This window comes from Grammomys surdaster, unplaced genomic scaffold (genome assembly GCF_004785775.1).
Source record: "Grammomys surdaster isolate TR1022 unplaced genomic scaffold, NIH_TR_1.0 332715, whole genome shotgun sequence".
Taxonomy (NCBI): domain Eukaryota; kingdom Metazoa; phylum Chordata; class Mammalia; order Rodentia; family Muridae; genus Grammomys; species Grammomys surdaster.
The window spans coordinates 5,229-33,005 of NW_021627933.1; the positions used below are offsets into that span (position 1 = coordinate 5,229).

The following is a 27,777-nucleotide window of genomic DNA, read 5'->3' on the forward strand; positions in this document are numbered from 1 at the left end:
GTACTTAAAAATATAGAATGATATAGATAATTAAACAAAATCCTTCCTACTATCTCATTCCCTGCTCTAGTTTGTAGGGGTAATTACAACTCCATGTTTGATTGTTGACATTTTCTCTCTAGTCTTATGTGTATCAAACATCTGAAGTGATGTCTGAAGAAACTTTAAGTCATCTGTAGTTTTCTCTCTGAGGAGTAACCACTGTAAGATTCAGATGGCTAAATACTGAGTGTGTATTCTACACGCAAACATACATACGCACTTAATCTTTTCACATGCAAGCTCATGAAGAATTTTATGGATGGTTATAGTTATTTTAGTGATGGTTTAGTTTATTTTAGATCCCAAAGGATCTTAACTACATGTGCTATACATCCACATGCTAGCCCCTCTTTTTTGGCATTTGACTCTTGGGGTTAAGGGCTACAGAGGGCAAACACACCCATTTTACTGTGCTCGGCAATATCCACGGATCAGAGCAGCCAATTGCCATGATGTATCTTTTTAGAGATTCATTTTTAGTGTCTTCCTCCCACGCAGTCTCTCAAGAGTTCTTTCTGTCATAACAGAATTTAATAAGAAATACAGCAGAAAAAAAACTCTGGAGAGTTACTATCATAACCACTGAAGTCTTATCCACTGTTTGAAGGAAGACACAGAAAGCTGTAATTTTCTATCATGAATGCATTGGTGTTTCCAGGCTGTTGATTTTGTACTTCCTTAATATTTTTTTTTTAGTTGTAACTGGGAACATTCTGTGCTGTCAAACACTGAGTAGGAATGTGAAGTATTTGAAGATGCTTTCAGACCCACGCGGTTTTCTTTGAAGATTTACCCTGAATCACAGCAGACACATTCAAATTTACTCAGAACTCCGATTTTTGAAAAAAATCTATTTAAAAGAAACAATAGTTTTGACTTTTTCAAAGAATAAATGATCTTATTACAAGTTACATTTTAAAATCTTCTCACATGTTTTTGGCACTTATTAGATAAAGTTCTCTGTGCTTCTAGAACCAATAAATGAAATGGTTTTGTAAGGACTATGTACCCACACCCAAATTTTGGAAGGATCACTCCTACCCCCACTTAGGTACAAGAATTTTGTATGATGTCATAAAATCACATTAGAAAGCAAACAAACAAATCCTCTTCACCAGGATTTCTTCTTGGAGATTTTAATTTAAATGTAGAAAGGTATCAGGAATTGGTGTTTACAAAGCTCTTTGGCCTAAGAAATCTTGACACGTAGCCAGGATAGGGAAGACTTGGATTAATGTTAGTAAACAGGTCATCTAATAAATCATAAATAATTGAATACATTTAAAATGAAACAAAACAATAAATATCTAACAAGTTAATATAACACCAGTAACAGTGTGTCTGGTACCTGAGTAGAACTTTTAAAGTGTAAATTTCTGGTGTTTGTGTTGATAAATCACTGTTATCTTTCTGTTAAGAAGCAGGCTTGGCATGATGGCATATGCCTTTAATCTCAGCACTCCAGAGGCAGAAGCAAGGGGGATCTCTGTGAGTTCAAAGCCAGCCTGGCTTACAGAGTGTGTTCTAGGACAGTCAGAAATACATACTGAGACCCTGTGTCAAAACACAACAAAAGTAAGTTAGGGGGTAGGAGGATGGGTCTGTTGATAAAGCCGCTTGCTCTACCAGCCTGTCGATCTGAGTTCAGTCCCTGAAGGCCATACAGAGGGATGCTGAGGGAGAAACCAAAAGCCCAAAGATCATACAGCTCTGCTTTGGACAATCTGGATTTAAGAATCTGGAGAAATATACCCACGAGAATGTCCAGTAAGGATCAGAGACTAAAACCTAGAGTTATAAGAGGACTCAGAGTTGCAGGTTATCCATATACTGAGGATAAAGACACAGGTGAATGAGTTCCCTGAGAAAGTCTTCTGAGCCTAAGGCATGTGAGCAAGATGTAACCGTTGAATCCTATCCTCACGGTTTTACCAAAGAGCCAAAGCTAGCAAGGAGCGCTGCCTGTATAGGGCCTCAACTAAGATGCAAGTCCAGAAGCAGACAGACAATGAGATCCGTGCTGAGGATAGGCTGGGCGGCAAGAAGACTGAGAAGAAGTGACTTTATTTGAGGAGAGAGGCTGAAGGAAGATATAGTCTCTGTTGAGAACTTTCCTAAGGCAGCGAGGAAGCTTTGAGGAATAGCAAGGCCACGTTTCTAAGGATGAGGAAATGTAGTGGTGAAGGTAGTGTACACGCCAAAGACCATTTTTCCTGTCCAGTACTTTTGATGCGGCATCTTCCTATTCGGTCTGTGCACTCTGCATCTGGAACTTTTATTTGTATTGTGCAGTCAGATGCATGAAATGACTCCCTGGAGCCTTTCATCTGCCTAGACCCAGCCTGACCTACTTTTGGCTGATTATCAGATACATCCAATGTTGTATTTTCCGCTTTATTTGAGCATTTCTCTCTGTGAGGCATCCCTCAATGAGTTGTTTGGCTTATCACGTACATGGAGGCAGTGATAAGTTAGAAATGAACGTTCAGAAACAACACTCACAGAGAATTTTTATTTGTGCCTCAAGGGACTGTGAGTCAACATTTTGGGAACTCTGAAGCCTGAATTTATATACAAGAGACATGAAACTTTCTTGTGCTGTCATTGAAGAGTTCTCAGTGCTGGGTAAGCAACATTACTGAAAAACATTGCCTTTATTCTGAAAAAGTGTGAACATGATTGCAGTTTACCAGACTATCTTAGTTACCGTGCATATCCCTGCATGGCCTTTCCATGACATTGCTTTATACATCAGTGTACGAACATATAAGAGAACAGGTTTGTTCTGGCCTACATTTCCAACGAGATATAGTTCTGTGGCAAGGAAGATCTGGTGAAACCGGCTGCACAGGAAGTGAATAGGAAAGGGGCGTGGCTATGGAGCGGCTCAAATCTAGCGACCCACTTTCTTCAGTGATGCTCGGCCTCCTAAAGCGTCCGCAGCGTCCCTAAGTAGTGTCACCACCTGAGGACCAAGTGTTCAAATACGTGAGCCTAACATTTCACATTCAAATCACAGCATGTGAGTAATCTACAGGCATGTATAATCTTCTTATAAGGGGTGGGGTGGGGTAAGCAAGATGTATCTGGCAAATCCTGTCTTCACGGTGGAACTAAAGAGTCAAGACAGTGAAGGCCACTGGCTGGATAAGGCCTCAACGAAGGTGGGACTCCAAAAGCAGCTAGGTGGCGAGACGAATGCTGCGGGCACACTGGAATAACTCTCGAATATAGAAGATATGTTTGTATACGATTTAGTCCTTTGAAGACGGGATAAGCTTTAAGAAGGAAGACAGGTAACGCATTGGAAAATAGTTGCAACCTGCACATGGCAGAGGCATGAGATTCAAATCATATTTCTTATGTACGTCATATAAATCTTATAATGCTCTTTTTTTATCATTTAAAATAAAAAGACCCGTCAGTCTCGCCTTATTACTAATTACAGTGACTCTGTATTTTTGTTGACATTGGATAGTTTTACGTACTTCAACAGGTTGGTGTCATTAAAGGCAATTGTGGTGAGTGGGCAGGAGAGATGGGATTTTGAGTGGGAGGAGACACAGGAGAAACGAAGCCCAGCAGAAATGGCAGTGGGGACAAGTACAGTCTGAGTCATCAAGAGGTTTTGCACACTAGGAATACAGAATGAATCCGACCTAACCTCTGCTGTTGAGAGAAGCATTTACCTAGCCCTACCTACGGCTACCTGAGCACCTGTCACACAAGTGCTGAGCAGATAGAAAAGGGAAAGTAAGTCTTTGGTTCTGCGACTAACCGAATACTCTATATCAAATTGTCTAAGATAATGTATAAATTTAGTACATGATAATGTATAAATATAGTAATAGGTTATACCTATTATATATGACTATTATTTAAATGTGAATTTAAAAGTGAGTGTATGAAGTTCGTTTTACATGACTAGTACATATAACTTTTTAAAAGTTGGAAATAGTTTTATTTTTCCATTTATTTGTTTATTTACTTATTTTTATGTATTTACCTCATATCCAGATTGCAGACTCCCTCTTAGTAACCCCCAAACTGCCTCTTACCCCTCCCCCTCTCCCCTTCACTTTTGAGAAGGGGGAGGTACCCCCTGTCTTATCTGGCCTCAGTGGGAGAAGATGTACCTGAAACATATAATTTTAATATTTTGATTTTTTTCTTTTATACATTTGCTTATTTTATCCATTTTTTTCTGAAAGCATTTTTAAGGTTTTTTATTTTACGTGTACGAGTGTTTTGCCTATACATTCGTATTGCATCATATACGTTCCTGCTGCCCGCAGAGATCAGCATTGGGTCCCCTAGGACTGGAGGCATGAATCACCTTGTGGGTGCAGAGAACTGAGCCTGGGTCCTCTCAAGAGCGACACATTCTCCTAACTGCTGAGCCACCTCAGCAGCCACCTTTCCCATTCACTTATCTGTGTGCATACACATTACCTACTCATGGTTTCTGGCCTCCCTCCGTCTCTGGTGCGATGTGGACTTTCAATTAAATTAAATATATTAAATATCTTTTATATATTTGATTAAAGGAAAAATACTCTATTTTATGTATTTGTGTATCTATGCATGTCAGTGAGCATGTGTGTGTGGTGTTTCCATGGAAACCAAGGCAACAGATTCTCTGGAGCCGTAGGAATGGGCTGTGAGTTGCCCAGTGTGGGTGCTGGGAACCAAACTTGGGTCCTGTGGAGTTGCAGCAAGCATCTCTAATGCTGAGGCATCAGGCAAACTCTACTTTAAAATTTCAATTTATCTTGTTTTTGTAAAGTTCCAAGTAACTATAAGAAAGTGCCTGGCGATGGGTACGTGGGTAGACAGATCCCTAGTGCCGAGGTTCTTCCCTTACAGGTAGCCAGGGATGAGAGCCACTTCGTCTGTTTCACGTAAAGGATGGAAAGTCATTAAGTCGTTAAAATATTCAACACACCGTAAAGTAACATGGGTAGAATTGGACAGTGATAGAGTCCAAACGTCTTAAATGAAGCACACACGGGGAAGTGCCGTGGAAGCATGTGATTGACAGGTGGCAATACCCAAAACCACAGCGGCCACTAGAAAAGGGTAGCGTGCCAGAGTTTGGTAGTGAAAGTGAATTTTTTTTTTTTGAAAAACAAGCAAAGATTTCTTCTTTATCACCTGTCTTTGCAGCAAGCACTTCCTTTTATTTATAAAGTGTGATCTTTTGGGGAACTGCTTATGGCAGTTCCTACTGCTCATCTGTCTGTGCCAAATAGAGAATGCTACTGAACAGAGTGTGTGTGTGTGTGTGTGTGTGTGTGTGTGTGTGTATGTGTTGTGTATGTTGTGTGCGTGTGTGCCCACTCACGCTCCATGGAGGTCCAATTTTGATGGAGGTGGATCATCCTGCCAGAGGTATATTTGAGTATCATTTCTCAAGAGCTTCAGCTGTGAGACAGTGCCTCTCACTGGCCTGAGAGTCACTAGCTGATTCTTCTCGGCTTGGGCTGGTGGGCCTCGGGGATCCTGGTATCTCTCCTTCCCCAGCACTGGGATAACAAGGCTGGCACCACATCTGGCTTTTTAAATGTGAGTTTGGAAGCTCAATCTCAAGTTTTCACACTTGCACAGAAACTTCAGAAGCTGAACCATCTCCCTCATCTTCCTTCTGTTTTTTTTTCCTTTTCTTCTTCCTCTTTAAAACAAATCTTGTCTTAAAAAAAAACAAATGCAAAGTATTTCTCAATGTGTGTGGGAGGGAGTATAGGAGACTGATTTCACTGAGATGCTGTTAAATTTGGGTACCATAGCCATCAAAGATGTATCATTTCCTCTAAGAGTTCTAAATGAGGCTATTACCATGGGCCTGCAGGTTCTGGTTTGTATTAGAGGAGACACTGTCTTCTTAAGTAAAACATGGAAGGGGAAGTGTCCAGAATTGTAAATAAGGCTTCTAGTGAAGCCTTGTTTGGCCACCAGGATGGAGAAAACCTACCTTTCCCAAACCAGGATCTATCTTCCCTCCATTTACCCAATTCTGACAGCCCTCCTTGGTTCTGTTGTCGAGGTTTGTTTGAGTTTGCTTTACTCTCCGCAAGAGAAGTTTCCTTAAGTATTCTACCCTGTTCACAAATAAATACCTCTTAGATAAGAGTACACCAATACAGTGGAACACCGATAAAAGAAAGAAGCAGAACCTTCAGAGTGTTGTCCATGGATACACTGTCAAGTGAAGGAAGACGTCAAACAGCCTTCTTAACGGAGTTTTCATTGGCGAGAAGAGGAGCCCAATATACACAAACCTAAATGTACATAAACCGTGCATGCCTTCACTAAAAAGATGCCCACAGCAAACAGTCCCATATTTTTCAAGCATAATTTCACTACATAGATTCGCCATGTGATGAAATATTTTTATAGTGAATCTGGATTTTAAAAAGCTTCCTGGACTTGCCACTTGCTTCGGGCACCGTACTTCAGGCTCACACACGTGGTGAAGGGGCATCTCTGTTCATCTCCCTTTTTTTAAAAAAGAAAAGCGTCATGTCACATCATTAATCGTGCGCATCAGTGTATTTTAGATTGGATGCAGAGACAATAATCTTATCTCTTTGGCTGAAAGACTGTCCTTTAAACTATCACGATAAATGCATTGGGTTTTTGCCCGGAGTAAAAGATCTTACAAGATATTTGTTGTCATTCCCCAGGCGTGGAAAGAATGGAAAGAAAACTAGGGATGAAGGTGGTCCTTCCTCCCTAGTCGCTATTTGAAGTCTACATAATTGGAAAAAAGAACTGTTCATACGGGGACCTTTCTCCCCTTTGCTCCTACAGTGACGCCCCTGGCAAGAAAAGCTCCCTTCTCTTTCCCCGAAGTGTATCTTGTCTGAAAGGTCAGGTCTGAAAAGGGCCAAAGTTTTGACCTGGCCGAAGTTACTGTAGGGGACTGTGGTCGTGGAACTGGGGGTAGGGGTGGGTGAGGTGGGGGACAAAAGCACTCTAGCAGCCACTGAAGAAGGCGCTCTTCTCTGTGTCCTGGAGCCCTGATCACTGCCAGCTCCCTGCAATCTCCTGCTATAGGTTTTCTGGACCGAGTCAGGCAAGGAGTTCACAACCGAGATGTCTTCTAGGGCTTAGCAGGTAAGTTTAGATGATTTAAAGTTTCCAGATAGATGAGAAAACAGTAGGGGAGTTGGCAACTTGGATAAGCGCCTATCTTCTAATTAAAACATTCAAATGGAGCAGGGGGGTGCGGGAGGTGTTAAAACTATGGCTGCACTGGCCAAAGCACCATAAAACAAAACTTCCAAGTACTGACCAACTCACTGCAAGTTAGTGCCCCAAATACGTCTAGGTCCAGGGTTCCTATCTTCATGCTCCCACCTGCGGGCGTATTTTTGGTCCCTTGGGACTGTCAGCTGCAGCAGAGAGTTCTGCACTTGGAGGTGCCTAATGAGGGCGCAGCGGGCCTTGTGTTTCTGGTGCTGCTTCCCAGGTTGCTGGGGGCAGCAAGTGTCTCAGAGCCCATTACTGGCTACATTTAACTTCCACCAGAAACCGAGCTGCGTCCAGATTTGCTCTCGGATGCGACTTGCCGCCCGGCACAGTTCCGGGGTAGTGGGGGAGTGGGCGTGGGAAACCGGGAAACCCAAACCTGGTATCCAGTGAGGGGCGTGACCGGACCCAGGGAGTCCCCACCCCTCCCGGTATTGACCCCGCCCCCATTCTCTAGTGTTTAGCCAACGCTCGCTCTCTGCACTTGAGTCCTCAGGACCCCAAGAGAAGTAGGCGGTGTTTCCTCAGTTCGCGCAGAACGCTACCCGGTAGGACTGAAAGCCCAGATTGGGTCCCGCAGCCGGGATAACCTGGCTGACCCGTGTCCGCGGACACTGCTGCAGCCGCGGCTGGAGCCAGGGCGCCGGTGCCCTGCGCTCTCCCCGGTCTTGCGCTGCGGGGGCGCAAACCGCCTCTGTGACTTCTTTGGGCCAGGGACCGGGAAAGAGTCCGTGCCTGAGAACTGGGCTCTATGTCCAGCGCGAGGTGCAGGATGGAGAACAAGGCGCTGCTGCTAGCTGTCGCTCTGTGGTTCTGCGTGGAGACCCGAGCCGCCTCTGTGGGTAAGGAGCCCGCTCTTTAGAAGTAAGGCGGAGAAGTAGGGTGCGGGCGGAGAGTGGGGATGGGAGAGAAGAGGACCTAACTCGGAGAGCTCTAGAGACCGCCCTTTGCTGTTCTTTCACTTACCAATGGGGAAACTGAGGTTCAAAGACTCTTGCGAAATGACTCAGCCAGGATTCCAATCCCCCGGGCTTCGGTTGGAGTGTGTCTTGCGGAGCCGACGCAGACCCTGGCGCTAGGTAGGCGGGAGTGGAAAGGCGCCTGAGCCGGGGCATGAGATGCTCCCACTGGCAGAACAGGCAGTCAAACGCCGGGAAGCCTAGCAAGCCGGGCGGCCTGGCTGGCATCAAGCATCCCGGGTTGTTGCCCGCTGCCCGGGAGTGGAGCAGGGAACCAGCCTCCGCCTCCGCCTCCCCTCTCCTTTAGCTCCAGCATGTAAGCGCATGGACTATTTGAGGTGAGGTCTCTTCACAGAGCAACACTTTCCTCCCCCAACTTTCTTTGGTGCAGAATGCTACTTTGCTGGCGGGAGGAAGAAGCGGCTTCCACTTCTGTGACAGCTTCTCCAGGTGTCTTAAAGTAACTCTCCACTTACTACTCCAAAGCCTTCGGCCCTGGGGTAAACTCCGAAAGAGTTTCTGAAAGTTTCAGAAACTCTTGTGTTTGGTAGGGTCACATTTCTTGTTTAAAAATGGCCTCTGCTTCAAGGTTAGGCGCACACTTGCTCTTGGGCTTTTGTGTAATTCCTTTCTTTTCTTTCCTTTCTCCTCCCTTCCCTTTCCTTCTTCCTTCTCTTCTTCCTCTATTTCCTTCTCATTTCCTTTTTGAAGCCACAGTTTGCAGATTTCCCAATCTCCACCCATTGGAGAATAGAGAGTCAGAAAAGAAAGTCAATTCTGCAGAAACATTCCGTGCATCCTAAGAGAATTGCACGCCTTAAAAGCACTGGCACCATGGTGATGTGCAGGACCAAGATCGCCTGTCTACAGTTACTGCGTTTTCCTCATGACTTGGCTCATTAGGCAAGCTCCATCACCGGTGTCCACTTGTTCCTGACAAGGCTGCACTCTCCCCCTTTCTGGGAAGAGAAAGACAGCCTGGAACATGCCGCGCTTGCCCTGGGTCCCATAGAGAAGTGAGTTGCTTTGAAGCCGGGGAGTGTCCCTAGTGTAGCAGTTTAACAGTATCCCGGTCCCTGAATAAAATGGAGGTTGCCCTTTTGGAGTGTGTGACTTGCTTAATTGGATTGGTCTATAATTGGTGCCATCGAAGTCTGGAGACAGAGCCGCTGTTGTTTTTCCTTCTGGTCTTTGAGCGGGAAGGATAACAGTGCACAAATTAATTAATGTTGGTTATCCGATTTGAACATAAAAGGGCTTTTATTGTATAGTAGCATATGTACCTCATACAGTCAGAATGAGCTTTCTAAAGGACAGAACCCAAACTTGCCAGTGAAAATGAATGAGGTTTAATAAAGGCAGCGGGGCTGGGGGGGGCATTAGTCACTGATGTAAATCTCCAGTTATTGATAACCTCGTTGACTAGATTTGATTGCAGACATATCCCTAGGATACTGTGCTGCAGTCTTTGGTGTCCTAGGAATGGGGCATCTTTTTAAAGATGAGCATAGCTAACATGCCTGCACTCTAAGAGAATCTGTGGCTGTGTGTTGTTATAGAGACGGTCGAGAGGCTCTTAGAGGCATGAAGATCACTGGTAGAGCGGTGAGGCTCTGTGTTTGCTTCCTGGCACTGAGGAATAAGGGTCATTTACTGTGGTGGTGAAGTGGGCACAGCTTACCGGATGACTAATTACTACTACATCTTCCTCACACATCTGCCTGTCTAATGGGTTTTCAGGTTACTGTTTCTCAGTCATGTTTAAAATAGACTTATCAAACAAGTTGTTTTTCATTTTCCGCTTCTCAGACAAAGTAAGATTCCATTATTGGAAGACCTGTTTATGAACATTTTAATTGCTTGCCTGTGTTAGGAACAGTGACTTCTCTCATATTGACAAACGTTATGCTGATTAATTGAAGATGACTACCCAGTTCTATAGATGTCTCAGGGAGGACCAAGAGCACCTGTGATCCAGTCACTTCAAATGCCATTGAAAATGCGTATCTGTTGGTCTAGGAAGAGACACATCATGAAATTTAGAATCACAGCTCAAACACAAGTCATTGACAACGCCGACTAGCTTGTGAAATTCATTAATGTCATTTAATTTCCAACATTTAAACATATGTTATTAATTAATGAATCTATAGTTATATCAGCAACAGATGCACATCTGATTAGGTTGAGTGTATTCAGGGTGGTATGGCTGTAGACTGTTTTGCACATCCGTGGAGGTGTGTGAGATCCTCTACAGTCAGTGGATGGACTGCTCTGGTTGTTCTCATAGGGCCGCAGTGTCACGGTTCTGGATATTTGCCTTGGCTGTTTGCTCATACTCTATTGACACGGCCTCATATTTATTCACGCTCACTTATTTGCCGCACACTGTCATTGCCAGCTGAGGCCTTAGGAGTCATCTGTTCTTAGCGTGAATCAGAGCGCCTGGATGCCTGCCTGGTATAAATTAGTTATTCTTTCCTTCTGAGACAGAGTCCCACTGTGTGGCCCAGGCTAGCCTCGAACTTTCGTCCCAGTGTCTCACTCATCAGAATGCTGGGCTTCCAGGTGTGTGCCATCACACTCGGCAGCTCACTTTTTAAGTGGAGGGCTGGAAGATCTTGATGTCCTTTAACACAGTGGGAAACTTCTGTTTTTCTCATGCTTTTTAAGCAGTCGGTAGCATGTTATAGGTGAGTTGACTGAAACCGAGTTATCTCGCTGTGTAGACCTGCAGTGGTGCGTATCTCTCGTGATGCCTTTATGCATTTCAGTCGGTTAGGTAGCAAGTGTCTTGTGTCTCCTGCTTTGTATTGGTGTGAGCTCAGAACTCTGATTAATGAGTTGGGAACCCCTAGCTATAGCTCATTAGACTTACACTATTTTTAGTTTTGCCCCAAGTTTATGAATATGCATGTATGCATGAACCTGGGAGATGCTTCTCTTCCCCAATTCCTTTTCGTCCATTTAAATGTGCTGTCTTTAGAAGCCAGTACCTTAGCCTTTGCAGCTCAAATACCAAAGGAAGTCTGGTACACAGTATGATAAAAGGCAATGGGACAGGGTCACAGTGGCTCCTGTCCCTTTCAGGGTTATGGAGATGAGCTGTAGAGAGATCTGTCCAGGGAGTTTTCATTAATCAGCAATCTAGTCAGATCTGTGTATCCTATGCTTTACAAGAAATGTCAGTGGGTCCTTTCCCAAGGGCCTGAGACCATCAGATGGAGGGAGGTTCACCGGGTTTCAATGTCCCATATCCTTTTGTAAGACCTTGAAGTTGGCAACACAGGAAAACAGGAACTCCACCCTGGTGCTGTGAATTGCAGAACTGTTGTGTTGGTTCGTGACCATCTGCCCATTCTTCCTGTTATGACAGAGCTTGTGAACTTTTACTGGGAATGGGGCAAAGTCAGTCCCACCTTATACAATGAATTGCTGAAGAGGCCTTTTAAAACTTGGAGTGTGCGTTGTTTATGGAAGGGCTTTCCTATTGGATCCAACCTTATCTAATTTGTTTCTAGGTTTGCCTGGTGATTCCCTCCATCCACCCAAACTCAGCACACAAAAAGACATACTGACAATTTTGGCAAATACAACCCTTCAGATTACTTGCAGGTAAGGATTCCTCTTCGATCCAGCTTTCCTGTGTGAACGGGCCTACTGTTTACTGAGATCACAACAGTTTCCACTACTGCAGAAGTATAATAGTATTGTTACAATTGTTTATAAGTCACGAGACTTCTAAGAACTCATTTAATAATGAAACAGTGGGAAAAGTCTTTTCAAACTTTTGTACTCTTTTGCTGAACTGTTTTCAACACGTGCAAATGTTTTACACAAATACAACATGCACAGGCACACACATGCATGTATGTGTAGATGTGCCAAAAAACTGTCATGTAATAGACATTAACAACTATTGATAAATTAGTAAAGCAAAGGAGATATCCTTATGAATAGAGTTAAAATTCTAGCTATGTTCAAGTCACCCAGAATGGCTTTTGGGCATCTTTTTTTCAGCTGTTTTCTACAAATGAAATTCTGCCTGTATTAGCAATTTAATCTCTAGCAAGTAATATTCCTGTTCAGACCATGACCTTCATAATCTGGCTTGATGTTCCAGTCCTCTTTCCCACTTGCCAGCAAGAAGTCATGGTGTTGATGCTGGATAAACTGGGAAACAGAGCTCTTTGGCAAGAAGGGGACCTTGAATTTTACTTTTCCACCAAGAGGCAAGAAAGAAAGCCTAGAGGAGGTGTAGCTGGGTGTGTGATCATTCATGAAGGGCTGTCTGCAGAGCAGTGCTTTGGTAGGGATGGTGATGGGCCCAGGCAATGGTGCCATCTGACAAGAGTGCTTGGTGACAAAAACAATCCTGGTAGCTTGTGCCAGTTGCCTTACATTTGAAGAATCTCAAGCAGTCCACAGAACAACTCAGGTCTAGTGTAGATTGTTGCATGTGGAGAGAACCCAGACCTCTTATCTAAGGTCTACAAAAGTCACCAATGTCCAGTCTTTGGGGAAAAGCAAAACCAGAAAGCTATAGCAAGAGCTGTTTATCGTTATTAAGTCATTCTAGAGACTTTCCTCTACCTATTCTCAGACACAAGGGTCACTTAAGATCTACAAAGGCTTCACCCTCCCTCTGGAGACTGCAGAAACATTTCTTAAGTTCTGAACACACCCTGGAGTGAGTGGGGCACGGATGATACTGTGACTTCATGCAAGTTCTAAGCTCTTTGAATGATGGCTCAGTGGGTCATTGCTTTATTCGTACTGACCCCCTTCCTTCTGCTTTGTGGAGACTGGAAGCTGTAGAAGTAATGTCCATTTGATGTGGCCCTCAGAAGGCACCGTGAGCCTCTTCTCTCTGTGTACTAACTTTTTATTCCTCCTTGCTTATACCCACATGAGGACTCTGGATTCTCTGCTGTTAGATTCTCTGTTCCAATACTCCAGATACGGCCTGATCTCTGTCTGTCCTTCTTATTTACTGTTGCTGCTTGGAATGCTGTTCCTCCCGACGTGCATAGGTCCCTCAGACACATTCCTCCCTTTTCTTTGCCTCGTTTCTATTTTCCTTCACAGGATGAAATCACCGCCATTTATGCAACAACTTGTACTTTTTTAATTGTCTATCTCCCTTTTGATCAGAGTTAGGTTCCAGAAAGGCACTAATTTTCTTTCTTCTTGGTGTACACTGGACGACTACTCTACCACTGAGCATAGTGTCCTTGGTCCCTTAAAAGTTGGTCTTTGTCCTTAATAATGCTTGGCATCATATATTGCTTAAAATATTTATTAAAAGGATGAATGAGTGAGCTAACAGAAAACACAGGACCATGTGGGTGATTTATGTAACAGAGGGTGTGATCGTTGTGGCAAGTCCTTGCAAGACCGTCTGTCATCAGTGTCTATCAGTCTGAAGGTGTCTGTTGAGTAGTTTATATGTATGTGAAAAAAAACCCCACGAATCTTCTGTTCTCTTAATCATAGCATCATGGCATGGAGTATGGCATTAATATCTCCTGGGAAAACTTTTTCAGGGGACAGAGGGACCTGGATTGGCTTTGGCCCAACGCTCAGCGTGATTCTGAGGAAAGGGTGTTGGTGACTGAGTGCGGTGGTGACAGTATCTTCTGCAAGACTCTCACAATTCCCAGAGTGGTTGGAAATGACACTGGCACCTACAAGTGCTTCTATAGAGACGTTGACAAAGCCTCTACTGTCTATGTCTATGTTCAAGGTAAGTGGTGGACCAGAATGTCCTCCCCACGGCTGCCTCTGATGTTGTCAATCCAATAGAGTCAAGAAGAGTTGAGTCCAATAAGAGGCTTGCTGGAAAAGCTTTCTGCCCAAAGGAATATAAGAGCTTCTCTGCCAGGTTTCCTTAGAGAAAGGACTCAGCAGCAGTCTGGGCTTTATTTGGAGCGGCACTTCTTTGCTCTGGTTAGGTCAGCCCTGGTTCTTTTTCTACGGCGCTCTGTGATTCCCTGTGACCCGTCACGAGCTATGGAGACTCATAAAATGTCTTCTGCTCTTTGAGACTCTGGGATCTTTGAAAACGAGGAGGACTGGAGGTGAATTATAGAGAGGTTGCCGTGGTGAGATAGGTTATCTGTAGCAGGGAGGTTTTTTTTGCAGGAATGCATAGGGAAATAGCCAAGGACTCTAGAGGCTGTTTTTTTTTTTCTCCTTTTTTCTCCCTCCCCCATAAGATCTTTCCTTTCCATATTATCACTTTATTAAAAAAATTTCACATACCCATGTGCAAAGCACAACACTACACTCAAAAGAACCCCTCCAGACAGCATGTCTTGTCTTTTCTTGTGTGAACTGAGAGGGCTTGGCATCAACCCTAGAGGGATGAAACCTTACAGACATGATCAGTCTTCGTGGACAGAATGAATATTTTACTTTGAGGTTATGGCTAGCTGTTTGGGCTTCCTTCATAGACTTCCCCTTTAAGGGCTAGTGATCTAGAATTGATTTACAGGACACCTTTAGTTTTATGTCAAAGGAACTTAGCTTTCATCCTACATCAAAAGGTTAGTTTTGTGATGTAATCAAGGTTTGTAACTTAGCATCCATATATTAAAAACTATAGTGTAACATGTATTCCATATTTAGGGGATGAATAGAATCTCTTTTACATTCTAAAAATTGCATGTCACCTTTTCTCGTGAAAAACCTCTCTTCACTGCCTGTAATAACATCTGCTTCTCAGGAATCTAAAAGTTGTATTACATGTAAAGATTTCTTTGTCATTCTTTTTTTTGTGTGTGTGAATGAGAGCTTTGCATGTATTATGTGTGGTGTGTGCATGCATGCTATCTGTGAAGGTCAGAAGTGGGCACTGGATCCCCTGGACCTGGAGTTACAGATGATCATGAGCCACCATATGGGTGCTGGGCACTGAACCCAGGTCCTCTGCAGGAGCAGCCAGTGCTTCTATCTGTTGGGCCATCTCTCCAGCCCTGAGTTGCATGATATTTGACATGAGCATACAATGTTATGTTTCTTTCAGAGAAGGATGGAGCTGTAAAAGTATTTTATTTATTCATCTGTATGTAACCTTACATCTCAGGGATTAGAGACAAGTGGAAATGGCTTTGAAGGTTTTTGTTTTGTTTTTTTTTGTTTTTCCTGAAAGCCACTCTTAACAGACAGGAAAGTTCTCAGGGCACCATACCTGCATATTTACACTTCCATTTCAGTGGGTCAGTGTACAGAAGAACAGGGACCATCCAAATAGCCCATGACGCTCTGGAGCTCCTCAGCGACTGGGTGTTCTTTTTGCTCGGTGTAAGCAAAGCGTAAGATAGAATTCTGTGCCTCCTCTCCTTGCCCTGCAGAGCTGAGGGAGACAAGGCTCAGACCTTGGAGAATGCCTGGCTCCTTTTGATCTGGCAGTCTTGGGAGACGGGGCTCTCTCCGAAGATTGCAAGGATTTCCTGCTCTCAGCCTGTCTGGAAATGCTTCAAGATGAGCTTCTCCTACAATATCTTAATACTTCCTTCTCCCTGAGTCAGGAAACCTGGAGACATGAGAAAAGTCATCTCATGGGTTACAATAAATGTTTTATTTTGGGAGGATGCGTGGTTGTTTGGTATTCTTTTGTTTACTTCCCCTTTAGGGCTACTGAAATAGCTTCCAGCATAGCTTTAGTCTTAAGTCAAGAGGTTAATTTAGCTTCCCAAGGCTTTGAATGAAGCAAGCCATGTAATCTTCCATTAACATGTCCATGGATAGTAGGCAGGGGCACCAAGCACTGGTCTCTAGCACTGTTTGCTTGTATATACTTGGTGCCTTTGGGTATACCATAAAATTCTCCTCCTGCCTCTGCTTAGCTTTCTGAGGTGAGCTATTCAAGAGTTTGCTCATGAAATTTAACAACAGGAAAGAAAGCATTGAATGTAGTATTCCCTATGGATAGGTCTTTAATGTCCCCTCTTACTTCCTCAGCCTTCTGTCCCATTTAGCAGTGGATGGAGCCAGGAAGTGGGCCTTGGCCGTGCAGGATAATGGTGATGGCATGTGGGGAGCGAAGCTAGCTGCATCCTATGCTTTCCAGCTGGGGAGGAAATCAGGTTTTTGCTGTTGAAAGGAATTAGTTACTCTTCTTCCCTTTGGTTTCATTAACTCTTTCTTCACCTCTGAAAAGGTTTGACCAGATGTGTGGGAGGTAGGAGGGAAGGTGTTATCTCAAGTAGTGGCTCCAGACCCTGTGTTCTGTCTCTAGGGGATGAAGTAAATCCCCAGCCTTGTATTAATACTGTGTGAATGGTGTCTGAAAGATATTGAAATCGATCTGGCTTTCATCTCAATCTTTGGAGTTCTGTTTTTCCTAGTACTCATTGCCACAGATTTTCATACGTGCTAAATCTTTAACTAAATGTAGTGGCTATGAAACGTTACTTTTTATAAAGACTCTTACCTACAGTTCTCACAGACTTAAGATATTATAAAAATCGTTCTTCTGAATTACTGAATCATCTGATTGTTATTTTTCTTAGTTTAAAGATCCTAATTTCTTTTTAGTCATTTACACTATTTGCCTAATGGAAAAACATGAACTTTTAGCATCATAAAACTCAGAGTTTAAGTGTATGGATTTAAATGAAATTTTTTATTTTATATAAAAAATAATTTATTAAAGCATGGACTATTAAAATGGATTCGACTTGTTAATATTCCATGTGGAAGAAGTTATTTGTTGAAGTTTTCCTTCACTTTTTTCTGTCTCTGTGTCTCTCTGTCTGTATCTCTGTCTGCATCTCTGTTTGCATCTCTGTCTCTGTCTCTCTGCCTCTCTCTCTCTCTTTCTCCGTCAGAGTTCATGGACCCAAAGACTAACTCTCTTGCTAATAATTCACTGGGAGAACTCCCTTTTCTTCTAGATTACAGGTCACCATTCATCACCTCTGTCAGTGACCAGCATGGCTTCGTGTACATCACCGAGAACAAGAACAAAAGTGTGGTGATCCCGTGCCGAGGGTCGGTTTCAAACCTCAACGTGTCACTTTGCACTGTGAGTTGCGTCTTTTGCAGTCACCACATACGTTTCCATAGCTGTAAGCCTTTCTGGAGATGAGCTTTTCATTTCCAATACCATGTCAAGAGCTGATTGCAAAGATCCCTTAGGGAGGGCCAACAGCACAATAAAAGTTCTTCAAGTAAGAAGTAAGATGGGTCCTTCATTGGCCATTGAATTTGGACAGTGTTGGGTTAAATATTTGTTGTCTCTCTTTTTGTTAATCAGAAGTATCCAGATAGGAGATTTGTTCCGGATGGAAACAGAATTTCCTGGGACAGCGAGAAAGGCTTCACTATCCCCAGTAACATGATCAGCCCTGCCGCCATGGCCTTCTGTGAGGCAAAGATTAATGATGAAACGTACCAGTCTATCATGTACATAGTTATGGTTGTAGGTAAGTGGAGATGTCCTTTCCACTTTATTGTATTGGAATACCATACAATAAAGAGTGGCTTTCTACATGAGTACCCTGGATAGCAAGGTGTAGAGGGAAAGGCAAGGGATATGGAAAAAAATATTAGCTCAGAATATGGTTAACTCTTTCCAGATACTCTTCTTTACCAGGCAAACTATTGCAACTGAGATTTCTTCTTTCTTGTCAAGACCAAGAATGGAAAAAATACCACGACAGGAGCTCATTTTATGAAAGTTCAATATTCAGAGCACTGCCTGGCACCAGTTCTTTTAATTGTATCTAGATTTTAATATTCATTGGGTTATTGCAACTTCTTTGAAATGCTGAAGATAGTGATTTGTAAATCACTACACACTGCTTTTCTAAAGCCATCAAGAAGCAGTGAGGTTCCCCGAGGAAAATGATGTCACATGCTCTGCACCACTTAAAAGATGTGTGCCAAGTCCGAGATTTCTTTTCCATCTTACTGTCTGTTTTTATCATTTACTTGCTCCAGGATTTAGGATTTATGATGTGATTCTGAGCCCCTCTCATGAAATTGAGCTATCTGCCGGAGAAAAGCTTGTCTTAAATTGTACAGCAAGAACTGAACTCAATGTGGGGCTTGATTTCAACTGGCATGTCCCATCGAAGGTAACAGTGACAGCACGAAGCCAGACCTCTGAATACTCTGATAATAAGCCCTAATGAAGTCTTCTTAAGAGATACTGGATCCTCTCTGGTCAGATAAATTATAAAGACAATAAAACACACACACACACATTTACACCTACAAACATACACAGACACCTATACCTACAAAACACACACACACACACGCACACACACACACTTTTATATAGGACTATGACAGGCTGCATAGCAACCATGAGAAGGTGTTATGCTGGGAGACCCAACCCACCCTGCTGCAGTCGACCTGTGCATTTTGGTCCCCACTAGTGTCTTAATCTTTTGACATTACCTCTCTGTTCTCTTAAGCCCTTGATCTGTTTGTCCCTTTGTGACCTGGGTTAGATTTCTCTTTAACCAGTTTTGTTTGATTTCATGCTCCACACACATCCCATTCTCGTTAGGTAAAGGAGACTTCAATATCCTCCCTCAGCTCCACCTTTTTCAAATTCCACACATTTCTCCCAAATCCCAATATACTGTTGTTGATGTGGTGTTTATAGTCTATTATTAATAGTCGTCTTCACCAGGTGACAGGGGTTGATTCCGTGGGTCTCTAGGAGCTATTGGATAGTATTCTGCTGGACTGTGAAGAGATTTACTAAACTCTGTTTTTGCTTCTCACCATCAGAATAAGAAGATTGTAAACATGAAACCCCTTCCTGGGACTGACCCGAAGCTGTTTTTGAGCACCTTAACAATAGAAAGTGTAACCAAGAGTGAACAAGGGGAATATATCTGTGCAGCATCCAGTGGACTGATGACCAAGAGGAATAGAACATTTGTCCGAGTTCATAGTAAGCAACCATCTTGATAATACCCTGTGCCTCAGGGAGTGAGATGCCTAACATCACTTTGGGTTACTTGTTCATTTACAAGGTACTTTTGGGTTGTTAATGACACAAAACCTAGAGATCAACAGCATACCTTTAGAGGTCAGGGACTTGAATTCAAAAATCTCAATTTTAAAATGACACATGGTAAGTGCTCATTAGGTACTATTTGTTATAACTGCTTCTGACATTATCATTATATAATATATAGTTATATAAGTGGAGTGTTAATAAATACGAGGGCGTGTTTTTAAAGACTTCAGTTTACCATAAGGAAGGCTAAGGAACTTATTTAAATAAGCATGAACTTCTCAAATGGGGAAACCCTGGTTGAGTGCTTTCTGTGTAGCTTTAGGTGAATAAATTTTCAGGGATACACTAGCATTCTTGTAAATGTCTCGGCTTAGATAATTTATGCATGGTAGAGCTCCAGCTTTTGCTCCTGTAGGATTACCTTGCAGCTCACATGTTTGCGATGTCAAAGTCTTACACACGCTAAGCAAGTGATCTGTCATCGAGCTCTTGTAAGGAAGTGAAGGGAGAAGAGAGGAGAACAGTTAGGAGGTTGATAGTTCAAATCCAAGTGAGAGATGGAGGAAGACTTGGACAAGGGTGGTTGGGGGAGGGGGAGTAAGAAGAGACGAGATCTTGGATATATTCTGAGGTGTGATCAACAAGGCATGCTGGTTGATTCACTGACGGTGAAAAAAAAAAAAGAGATGATTTGAGCTTTAACACAAGCAACTGAACAGTGACATCATTAAATAAAGAGGACCGGATGGGCTGCAGAAAACAGCATTGAATGTGTTCCTTTGGTGATGTCCATTAAACATCCAGGTGGAGCTGTCTGATATATGTAAACCCGGAACCCAGGGAAGTCAGGCATAGGTTGAAAGCTTGTATTTGGAACTGTTGCTTTCCATCTGAGACTAGATGGAAGAAGGGACTTGGAGAGAGAGAGAAGGTCTGAGGAGGGAGTGTAAGGGCAATCGACACACAGAGTTGGGTAGAGGGTGTCATGGGAGCAGAGAATACGGTATGGCCACTGGTCCTTGGTGCTGGTGGTGGTAGAGAAGGCTGTGTGGAAGATAGGATGCTCAAGGCTCATGAGAGAGCGCTAGTGAGGAGACAACGCTGACAAAAGCTAGGAGGGAGCTGGAGGGTGACTGCTGTAGATGGCACGGGGAATCTCAGGATGGCAGTGCACACATGTATCCCGACCTCTACCCGTTCACTTGATTAAAAACCCAAACCAAAGGGGCATTTATAATAACTTGGCATTTCTGAGAACCATTGCTTTCATTTTCTTCTAGCAAAACCTTTTATTGCTTTTGATAGCGGGATGAAATCTTTGGTGGAAGCCACGGTGGGGAGCCAAGTCCGAATCCCTGTGAAGTATCTCAGTTACCCAGCTCCTGATATCAAATGGTAACTACTGGAAATAAAAGCAAAGCATTGGTTTGCATGGGGCCAAATCCTTCTATTGCAATACCTCCTGGGATTGTCTCCCTTAGGTACCGAAACGGAAGGCCCATTGAGTCCAACTACACCATGATCGTCGGCGACGAGCTCACGATCATGGAAGTGAGTGAAAGAGATGCGGGAAACTACACGGTCATCCTCACCAACCCCATTTCAATGGAGAAGCAGAGTCACATGGTCTCTCTGGTTGTGAATGGTGAGTCCATTTAGTGTCTCCTCTGCCAAAAGTTTACTAGGGAGAGAGAGAGAGAGAGAGAGAATGAATCTTCACACATCTCCCATCATTCCATTGTCTCCTGTTATGTCATCTGCATCATTAAATGGGCCAATGCATAAAAAAAAAATGAGAAATGACCTAGGGAGGTGGATTTGAAATGAGGTGTGGTCTGGCATCCTCTGGCCATACTTCCTTGATACTCACGTGAAGTTTCTGTTGTTGGTCACCTGGAGATGGTAACCCCTGGCCAAATGCCTCTGGAGTCACTCAAAGTTTCATGAGCTCCAACTGTTCCTGTCCTCGAAGCTATACCTCGAATGAAGATTTGGGAGACCCTCCTTGTGTTTTGTGTGATGTTTTAGTCTGGAGATTTACCTGCTTTGCTGCAGGCGTGTGGCAGGACTCCACACAGGAGACCTGTGGAGGCCAGCATCATTGGATAACTTGCTGTCCACAGTCAGAGGACATAGTTAGAGTCTGTCCAGGAAAGAGTGTAAGCTTTTGATTTAACTGTGATTTAAACTTTACTATCCCAAACTGAATGCTATAATTAAGTATTTGGGTTCGGGGTAGAAAGGTGTCATGGTCAGGTGAGTGTAGCAGGTACCAGGTTGACTTAGAGTGTCTTTCTTACATGACTTTCTTAGAATTTTCATAGGCTAATGACTATTGCCTTCTCCGACCCGACAGAAGAGACAAGAGTGTCAGGGATTTAACTAGATTATTTGACTACAACCCTTTTCCTCCCCCTGTAAATAGATGAACATTTTGCTGCAAACACAGTTGGAGGAATGCTGCTGGTGTAATTCTTTGTGCTTCTTACTGGCCCCACACATTAAACCGTCAAGAGATTGTCTCAGTCCCAGAATGCACTACCCACGCATCTCCACCCTCCTCTGTGCATCTTCTGAGGATGGCTTGGCTTCTTTCTTTCTTTCTTTTTTTTCTTTAGGGAGTATTTTTAAAGATAACAGGTTCTGGGAAGGTTGCTCAAAAGCAGCATGGATAAAGGGAATTCGAGAGAGGGGAGGAAGGCAGAAGCTCATTAAGTATAATGGAAAGAAGAAAATAATTGGGCAGCAAAGACAGAGAAGCAGACAGGGAACAACCCCATTGCTCCAGTTCACCAGGTCACCACATTCAGTATACCTTAGCATTTCCCCTGCTGTGCACAATGCATACAAAAGTCAAGTTAAGCTTCTGTTGTCCAGGATCTTGCTACATATGAACTGATGCCCTTGGGCAAATCTTTTAATATTTGCCCCATTTCTTCTCGTGTGTAAAGTGAGAGTCCATGACTATATGGACTGAACGTCAGTGTGAAGCATCTTGGCAAGGCTTGGTGGATAATACACGTCTTTGCTGCATTATCCCAACTGCTTTCTCTCTGTAGCCTTTCACGCCATTCTTGCTAGGCTGTAGGACATGGAGAACAATATCTTTCAAGTAAGGCTGAGAGAGTGAGGCTTGGGAGTGTATAGCTGGCCTGAAGTCACTCAGCTTCTTGGGTTTTATGGTTACAAGAGCATAAGAATTCAAGTCTTCTGTCTCCGAGTTTGGATGTCCTTTGGAAAAGCAAGCAGAGGCAAAATCATCTGAGTACATAAGGCAGATCTGGTTGCTAAAATTCCCTCTTTGTTCCTCAAAGCAATTGGGAAGTTCACAGGTTGTCTTTTCTATCTCCAGTCCCACCCCAGATCGGTGAGAAAGCCTTGATCTCTCCTGTGGATTCCTACCAGTATGGCACCATGCAGACTCTGACGTGCACAGTCTATGCCAACCCTCCCCTGCACCACATCCAATGGTACTGGCAGCTAGAAGAAGCCTGCTCCTACAGGCCCTGGTGAGTGGGGCTGTGTGCTCTGTTTCACTTGCCATCATGAGTTCCTTCTTGCCAAGCTATGCCATGGTTCCATCTAAACCTGCAAGGCTATCTCCAAGGAAGATACCCTCTCAATAGTACCGGACTCACCTCCCACATTCCACTATGTGAGTCAGCTCTTTCTTCTTAGTTAGCCTTGATGGCTAACCTCTCCAAATGGATACTATTTGCTGTGTTTGCTAGTTGCCAATCTTTGGATCATCTTCTGTCTGTGGACGGGAGAAGACCACACTGCTCCTCCTTATCTGTGGGGAGGTCCAGCTCTCAGAGGAAGTGCTGGTGGATGGGAGGCAATGATAAACCTAGCCCGGGCCTCAAGAGTCTCAGGCCCAGCTTATCAAGGTCTACCACAAGTGCAGACATCCTTAGGGAAAACAACAAGCCACCACCTTCAACCTACCACCCCAAGCATTCCACTTCCTGTTGTTGTTTTCGAAATAGCAAACCCTAGTTTCTTCCTCAGCTGCTGGCCATTTCCTAAACAAAAGCCACAGTCTCTCCCAGAGAGATGACTTTAAGAAGCCCCAGTGGCTTCCAAGTTTCCTTACCTTCCTTTGAACTAAGTGAGCTTGAATTGTCTTGTCGATCCAATTTATGAATGGAGACATGTTCCCAGAATAGCTGCTTCCCTCCTGTATCCTCGGGCAGCTACCTTGGACCTTTGCACTGCTGTTGGCATCTATTTTTAATTGGCGCCGAGTTCGGCGAAGTGTTCGCCTGTGTCGAGAGTTATCACTGAGAACGTGATAACCATAGGCTGACCTTTTCCAGTACTACTGAACGAGCAAGGAGTCAAATCTTGACATGCTGTGCTTTCTCCCTCTCACAGGCAAACAACCCCATTTACTTGTAAAGAATGGAGACACGTGGAGGATTTCCAGGGGGGAAATAAGATTGAAGTCACCAAAAACCAATATGCCATAATTGAAGGAAAAAACAAAGTGAGCTTCCACCGTTTGATTTTGAATCTTTCTCTTTCTACTCCTCACTTCTGAACAGAAGGTGGTACAATAACATGCAAAGATATATTGGAGGTTAATAATCAGTCTGTGTGATGTCATCCGTAACACCCAAGTTCCAGAGTCAACCTAGGTAGATCAAGAAAGTGTGAGTTTTACACACACATACACACACACACACACTCAGTCTTAAAGAGGAAGAAATTTATGCTATTTGCAGAACAATGAGATCATCATGTTAAACAGAATAAGTTGGGCTAAGAAATACAAATATGATTTTATTACACGAGTCAAAATTTAAAAAGGCATGAAGGTAGAGAAGACTTTGGGAAGAGGAGGGGGATCTTTCAGACTGTGGAGTAGCCAAGACAGAATGATTGAGAGTGGGTGTAGTCTAAGTAGATTATATGCATGTATAAAGTGGTATAATAAAGCCTGCTATTTTTGTTCAATCACTATCTACTAATTTAAAAGGAGAAGGGAAAAAACCCACAATACCTACAGCTTACTAGCAGTTTATGGAAGAGACCCGAAGCACATAATTTCAGTGTATACAACTGTTGAAAAGTAATTCCAGTTCTATGCACATGACTCACACATGTTCAGCCTGCATTGCTCATGGCTTGGGTCTTCTGTGTTCACAGACTGTAAGTACTCTGGTCATCCAAGCTGCCAACGTGTCAGCATTGTACAAATGTGAAGCCATCAACAAAGCCGGACGAGGCGAGAGGGTCATCTCTTTCCACGTGATCAGTGAGTAGACCTCTTTGGAGGGTGGGGAGGGGGACCCTCAGGAAGTGGGTGCTAATAAGCTGTGAGGTCCTCTGTTGTCTTTGGGATTTGAGCAAGTAGTGTGTTGTGGCGATAGGAGTTGAAGGTAACAAGTTAAAGCCGCTCACGTAGCCCCTGGGTTTGTGTGAGACTTTGTGTGCCTCACAGGCCAGAGAAGGTTTCCACTTGTGCTTTAAACCTGAAGCTCCATGTTATGTGTGGCTTGTCTCGCTCACCAGAGTTAGTGTGTTTCATGACTTACTTGGGTTCGTGAAGTTATCTGTGGGTTTGTGACAGAATAGAACCAGAATTGAGGTTTCTGGGAGTATGGGGAAGTTATGGCCCTTTGCCTTCCAACACTGCAGAGTTGTCTCTGCAACTTAGTTTTATGGGTAATCTTGAGCTGATTGTACTGGCTCAGATGTTTTTGTCTGAGCTAATTACTTGTAATAAATGTAGTTTTCGTGTCATGTATTAATAAGAAGACATTGTTAAAGATTCCATGTGATGATTAAATGCCCTGCTTTGGTCTTTTTGTTTTTTGTTTTGTTGGTTTTTTTTTTTTCAATTTGGAAACCATATCCAGAACTCAAAGTTAAATGCAGTAAGTACTTGGGGAAAATTAATTTCACATTTCCAAATAATACATTTTGAGAAATGAATTGCCTAGTCTGGCGCTGCCTTTGTGGTAATGGCTGGGGACCGCAAGAGCTGTCTCTTAGGTCATCATAGCAGCAAGAAGACGACGGTGTCATGCACCAACTTAAGTCATTATCCTCTAACCATAGCTTTACATTTCAGGGGGTCCTGAAATTACTGTGCAACCTGCTTCCCAGCCAACTGAGCAGGAGGATGTGTCTCTGTTGTGCGCTGCAGACAGAAATACATTTGAGAACCTCACATGGTACAAGCTTGGCTCGCAGACCACATCGGTCCACACGGGCGAATCACTCACACCAGTTTGCAAGAACCTGGATGCTCTTTGGAAACTGAATGGCACCATGTTTTCTAACAGCACAAATGACATCTTGATTGTGGCATTTCAGAATGCCTCCCTGCAGGACCAAGGTGACTATGTCTGCTCTGCTCAAGACAGGAAGACCAAGAAAAGACATTGCCTGGTCAAGCAGCTCATCATCCTAGGTAGGGAGACATCCCTGGGTGACGGAGTTGCAATGCCTTAAATGCAGAGTGTTTGAGTGCTGTGTGCATAGTACAGGCCTCTGGGAGCTTCTGGTGTAGGCTGGCACGATCCTGGAAGCAGACCAAAGCTAACAGTGATGAGATGATACGTTACAATTAGAAGACAGCTTGGCTCTTTCTAGCCTTTATGATGACATCACTACTAGTATCTATGAGGGAGTAGCTTGAACCAGGGAACTTACTGTGGCATCTTTGGGCATTCAATGATTAAAGTTAGCACATTTGTGTAATACTATTAGCAAAGGGAGGGCCAGAAGCTCGAAGTGATGGTCTAGAAGGAGAGGATGGGACTGTAGGCAAATCCTGGGTGATCATGCTATTGTGGGGTCTCCAATTCCCGAGGATACAAATCAGTCTCTGCTCACTTTACTGCTGTCATTTTAGTCAGAGAACACACTGGCACATACAAGGTGGTCAATGGGATACCTGCTTCATGAACAGTATGACGAGGGTCTGAGTTTAAGATCTAGATTATATGGAAGGGGTGCCACACTCATTGCCTGTACTTCCATAGTATCCTGTGTGGTCTTTGGTAGGTAGAGTTCAGTGAGATAAGTTTGTGATTAGAAAAACCATTTATATTACTGTGGAGATGCTCGCCATGTCTTGTCTAACCTCGTACTTTGCACAAAGCCTAGCCTCTGAGGGGATCTGGTGAGTTTAGGGGGTGTCTCTTTGTGCTTTTTCCTTCCATTTTCTCCTTTCTTAGTTGTACTCTCTGAGGTCCTTGTGATATGCATCTTCTCTGTTTTATATTGTGAGGAAGGGAAACTACCCAGGCTAACTTATCTACACCAACACTTTATATGAATATCATTTTTTGAGTGCTTTGCCTTATCTAAAGGAGTGCTTCAAAATAGACACCAACCTTTTGATTGTTATTGAAAGCTTGAGGACAGAAGGAAAGATGTTTCTGAGTCAAGTCGTTCCCAAGACCCTAGAAACCACACCACATATAGGACCAGTTATATCAGGTGAACATTAGGAGCTGGTCCAGATGAGGAAGAGTTTAGAAAGGAAGGAAGGAGGCTCCGAGCTTCGCTATGAGCAGGAAGTTTGCCATCACAGTCAGTGGGTATGCTTCTATAAGGATGCCCATATTGGTTCCGAAAATCTGTTCTTGGAAATAGACCAGAGCCAAGTACTTTTGTTTAAACTCTGACATAGTGAACAGGGGAATTGATTGTATTCTGCTGAGTGTTAAAAGGGATTCTTTCAGCATCATTCTTTTTGAAACTCATCCGTGTTTTCACTGCAGTTAGGTGATTTTCAAGAGGATGGTAAAAACTCATGTTTCACTCTACATGTAAACAGATGGCCTTGGCTTTTCTTAGGATATTATTGTTTGGTTTGTTTGTGTTTTAGAGGAAACCACACTGGACTTTTAGGCCCATCAGATTCTACAATTATCTCAACCATTTACTTAGTTACAGGGACTTGGGTAAGGTGCTTAAACCCCTGGACTGCAATCACATCCCATAATAATAAGCCTAATGGCCTGGCTCTCATTATATGTGACTGACAGTAAATATTAGAAACGATATAATGTTATCCAAAGTTATGTAAGCTACTCCTTACATAACTGTGCTGAAGTTTTGCCTTTCCTAAGGGAAAACATGAATTTTACTTTTAGTGGCTACAACTTTCCAGAGAAGAAGTTATTCGTAGGGTAAGCCTTGTGGGATTGGAGGGAATAAATCCTTTAACCTGAAAAAACAACCCCCAAAGATTCCTAAGTATTGTGTGATTTGCAAATGAGGTGGCTAATGTGACTACGTAAAGTCTCCAGTGTCTGTCCGAAATGTCCTTTCTCATTTTGTTGGACTCATTCAACAGGATTGCTGTGTCACGTTCTGTGTAGTTTCAGCTTGCTTTATTAATGGGCTACTGCTTGTCAGGTTTAGAGCCGTTCAGTAGTCACAGGACATGAAAGTGGTTCTAAGAGTCGGAACCATGGGCTCTACAGTTTTCTTTTCTTGTACACAGAGCGCATGGCGCCGGTGATCACTGGGAATCTGGAGAATCAAACGGCGATCATGGGCGAGACCATTGAAGTC

The 27,777-nt window shown here is 43.4% G+C and overlaps 1 protein-coding gene across 1 annotated transcript; it reads left to right on the forward strand.

The window, feature by feature from the left end:
* Window positions 1–7,921: 7,921 nt before the first annotated feature.
* Window positions 7,922–25,701, forward strand: LOC114616623 (vascular endothelial growth factor receptor 2-like). The gene is made up of 13 exons (XM_028762048.1): window positions 7,922–8,135; window positions 11,774–11,867; window positions 13,799–13,998; window positions 17,153–17,283; window positions 17,515–17,683; window positions 18,201–18,337; window positions 19,005–19,170; window positions 20,520–20,634; window positions 20,721–20,884; window positions 22,592–22,748; window positions 23,617–23,728; window positions 24,391–24,499; window positions 25,319–25,701. Exons 1-13 carry the CDS (start codon window positions 8,045–8,047, stop codon window positions 25,699–25,701), a joined length of 2,028 nt encoding a protein of 675 aa, XP_028617881.1. The 5' UTR covers window positions 7,922–8,044.
* Window positions 25,702–27,777: the final 2,076 nt, after the last annotated feature.